This window comes from Eschscholzia californica, unplaced genomic scaffold (genome assembly GCF_041429995.1).
Source record: "Eschscholzia californica isolate CP2 unplaced genomic scaffold, dmEscCali1.0.p SCAF_1, whole genome shotgun sequence".
NCBI classification, from domain to species: domain Eukaryota; kingdom Viridiplantae; phylum Streptophyta; class Magnoliopsida; order Ranunculales; family Papaveraceae; genus Eschscholzia; species Eschscholzia californica.
Genome location: NW_028238198.1, coordinates 24,677,873 through 24,681,551, shown reverse-complemented (window position 1 = coordinate 24,681,551; position 3,679 = coordinate 24,677,873). Strand labels below are relative to the sequence as shown.

General features: G+C 34.7%; 1 protein-coding gene across 1 annotated transcript; it reads right to left on the bottom strand.

Annotated features, from left to right (window-relative positions):
* Positions 1 to 285: 285 nt before the first annotated feature.
* On the bottom strand, positions 286 to 2,438 carry LOC147565368 (protein NUCLEAR FUSION DEFECTIVE 4-like). Its single transcript, XM_086651844.1, has 2 exons — positions 1,005 to 2,438; positions 286 to 863 (listed from the first exon to the last, which is right to left on the bottom strand). The coding sequence occupies exons 1-2, from the start codon at positions 2,243 to 2,245 to the stop codon at positions 428 to 430; spliced, it is 1,677 nt and encodes a 558-aa protein (XP_086507970.1). The 5' UTR covers positions 2,246 to 2,438; the 3' UTR covers positions 286 to 427.
* Positions 2,439 to 3,679: the final 1,241 nt, after the last annotated feature.

The following is a 3,679-nucleotide window of genomic DNA, read 5'->3' as shown; positions in this document are numbered from 1 at the left end:
ACTACTATGATTGTTATTGATGGTAAACCCGAAAATGTTAAGAGCATACACACATTTTAGGAGTTCTCTGAACAATTTAGACAATATTTAATCAATGAAGTGATCCCCACTGGCAACTACTGCGCCCACAAGAATAATTATCAATAATTGACGGTCCTAACTCAGCCAACCACATCGTCATTCGGTCTAGAACCAGAAAATGTCTGACAAGATAGCTGCGCAAATAAACTTGTTAACCACATAAACACATTTGGTATCAATTCCTGGGGCCCAAGAATTTAGTAGTGTAAAAGAAACGAGTTTCCATTGAAAAAATATTTAATCACAACAATCATATATATACAGACTATCGTGTGTGTATATACATAGTCGGTATAATCAAGTAAAAGATTCCGTCAAACGAATTACAACTTTGTAGAACTTGTATCTATTTATTTGAATAAAATTTACGAGTACGGAAGTAAAGGATGAAAGCAAGGACGGTTCCGAGAGAAGAAAAGAAACCCCATATTAAGAAAGTGGTCCTGTAACAATCAGCTCCTATACAAACACCATTATCATTTGCTAACAATTTTGATTTGATCTGATAGAGAATTGCTGCTGAATACCCAAAGGCAAAAGACCCAATGGGGATATTGGCAACCAAAATATTATGATTGACACCAAAGTTTTTAGTCCCAAATAGGTCAGTTGTGGCTGGTACAGTTAAGGAAGTGAATGCTCCAGTACAAACTCCTATGACCACAGTACTAATGTATAATGAGATGGTGCTTGTGTTGATTACTAGTAGAAGAAATGAAACTGCTATTGGCCCCATTAGTGTCACCATTGATGATGTTGTTGAACCCATGTATTTTCTACTCCTGCAATTGTACACATTAAATTAGTTAGATTCGACTCACAATTTTAGAATGTTAGGTTTTATCTGACTCGTAAGAATAGTCAGACGAGTCAGATTCAGACAATGAAAAGAGAGAGCGAGAGGAAGAGATAAAGATACTTACTTGGAAAAATGCTGCAAAAGAGATGGTAAGAGACGACCGAAAAACCCGAAAGAAGAGGATAAAGAGACCAATGAAGAAGCCTTTGTAGAAAGACCACGACTCTCTGCTATTTGTCCCAAATTATTCATGAACACTAACCCTAGTGTTGCTCCAAACATGTAGACGAAAAAATACAACCAAAACTCTACTCTCTTCACCATCTCCATCACCCCAATTTCTTCTCTACTACTTGTCAATATCATATCGACTTCGCTCTCACCGTTACTACTACTAATACTGCAAGTACTATCTTCATGTTCTTTAACAACTAGTCCTTCTTCTTTCACTTCAATTACTACCACTTCAACTCTTCCATCTACCTCATTATGGTTACAACCCATATCACATATTCTCTTGTTTGTTTGTTTAATACACCACTTGGATATCACAGTTTGAATACTTAAAACTATGGGGATCATTAAAGGTATAACCAAGAGTGCTCCAAGACCAATAGCGTAAACAATCGGGTTTAATGTGACAATCTTCCATCCCAAACTACCAACCACACTATACACTCCGGTAAGTATTGTTACCAAAAACAACAAGGTGAATACTCTGTGACTCTGTTTCTGCCCTTCCGTATCTGTTTCTTTATCCGTATTCTTGTTGATATCTCCTAGTACCGGAATAGTTACTAGTGAAACCAGCATGGGTGTAATTGAGTTGAGAAGAAGATACGATTTTGCTTTACTAGAACTACTAAAAAGAGAAGAAGCGATAGCATCGGTAATAACCGTATAAACCTTGGCGCTTAATCCAACATAACTAGTCGATAAACCGACGGCAACTTGAGGATTGAAAGAAAAATTTCGTATAATGGTCATGTAACAAACTGTATTGATCCAACAAATACTATTTCCGGCTAAAATATTGAGTAAGAAAATATGCCAATATGATAAAGAAGATATCTTCTGAGTGATGAAAAGGTATTGAAATCCATAACCAATCAAACCAAGAGTTGAACCAATGAGAAGAACAATTGGCAAGGGTAAATAAACAGCAGCAAAACCAGAGAACCAACCGAAAATCTTTCCGGCATCAGAGGCGAAAGCTAGATTGTTCAATTGAACTTGAGAGATCGATAAAATTTGTTTTAATTGTGAAGAATACGCTGCGAAATCAGTATTAGTTCCATTGAAAGATTGTAACCATATAATACCCACTAAACTTAGCCATTGAAATATGGATGATCTAGACATCATTATTCAGAAGGAAAGTTGGCGTTGTTATGAATATCGTGTATACTAAAAATAGAAACTAAAACAAACTGGGTGAGAGGTTTTTATAGGGAAGGAGTAGGCTATGAATATAGTGTATACTACAAAATAGAAACTACAACAAACTGGATGAGAGGATTTTATAGGGCAGGAGTAGGCTATGAATATATTGTATATTACAAAATAGAAAGTAAAACAAAATGGGTGGAGGTTTTTATAGGCAGGAGTCTCGCTAAAATTCTTATTTTGGTTATGACAAGGAAAGCCTAGAGTCCCAAGTGGCATACGCGGTTTGACGGGCAATTTCTAAAAGACGGGGTTTTCTAAACTTTCTCTTTGATAATACTTCTGTTTTGAATTATTTCCATAGAGTCCCTAATTTACGACCAGCTTACAACGTAGCCCCTAATTTATACAAAATGCCTTGATGACCCCATTTCATATTTTTAATGCATTCACTGATGGCAATACAAAACTTTTCCTATTTTGCCTTTTTGTCTTTTTCTTTATGGATTTCTATATACTCTTTTACTTTATCTCTTCTAACTCTTCATATCCATTATCATGTTCTTCCCTTTTGATCTCTAGGTTGAAAGTTCTCATGAAATATTGATTCAACTTTTCAAATTTAATGTTCCTCTGGTCATTTTCAAAGTTTATTTATTACTTTTACAAGAAATTAGACCGAAGATCCAATTTAAAAAAAAAATTTGTTTAAAAGACATGTTCAAAATTTTTTTGTCAAAAACAAAAACTTTTCATTTTTTGTACTGCAAATCCAAATATTTTTATTTTGTTTGGTTAAGAACCGAATATTTTTTTACAAGGGTGTTGCAAGGCATTGCAAGGCGTTGCAAACTTGTTGTAAGATGTTGCAAGGCGCTCCAAAGCTATTGCAAAACAGTTGCATAGTTGGCGCAAGGCGCTGCAAAGTTATCGCAAGGCATTTAAACCTGTCGCAAGGTGTCGCAAATTAAAAAAGTACTCAGGGAGTTGAAGACTAAAAAAAATTGACTATGTAACCAAAATATAAATTTGTTTAGGAAGTTTTGATCAAATTTCCCTTTTTTGAACTTGTAACATTTCATCTATCAGTTCTAATAAAGGCTAATTTTTATGTAAGAAAAATCAGATGATATCTTTTATCTGGTCATCTTCAACCGCAACCTAATTACTTATCTTGCCTTGGTTAATGATAACATGGATCAGTCTTTCCAAAACCTAGGTACCAATTGCTTTCTATTCATTGCTAGATAATCAAATTGTTTTTTGTCTTGAACATATAACAATACCCGATAGGTTCCGGTCCACTTCCAAGCAGTTTCTGAATGTTATTTTTGAGTTTTTTTTCATTGAACAACTACTGTTTGTCTTGGACAAGCTATTATTTGTCTTGAACAAACTATTGTTTTTCAGTAT

Excerpts from the sequence above, each read along its gene's own strand:
- LOC147565368 (XM_086651844.1), bottom strand. The coding sequence starts at position 2,245 with ATGATGTCTAGATCATCCATATTTCAATGGCTAAGTTTAGTGGGTATT. Across the intron at positions 864-1,004 it reads CTTTTGCAGCATTTTTCCAA|GAGTAGAAAATACATGGGTT; the intron begins GTAAGTATCTTT and ends GTACAATTGCAG.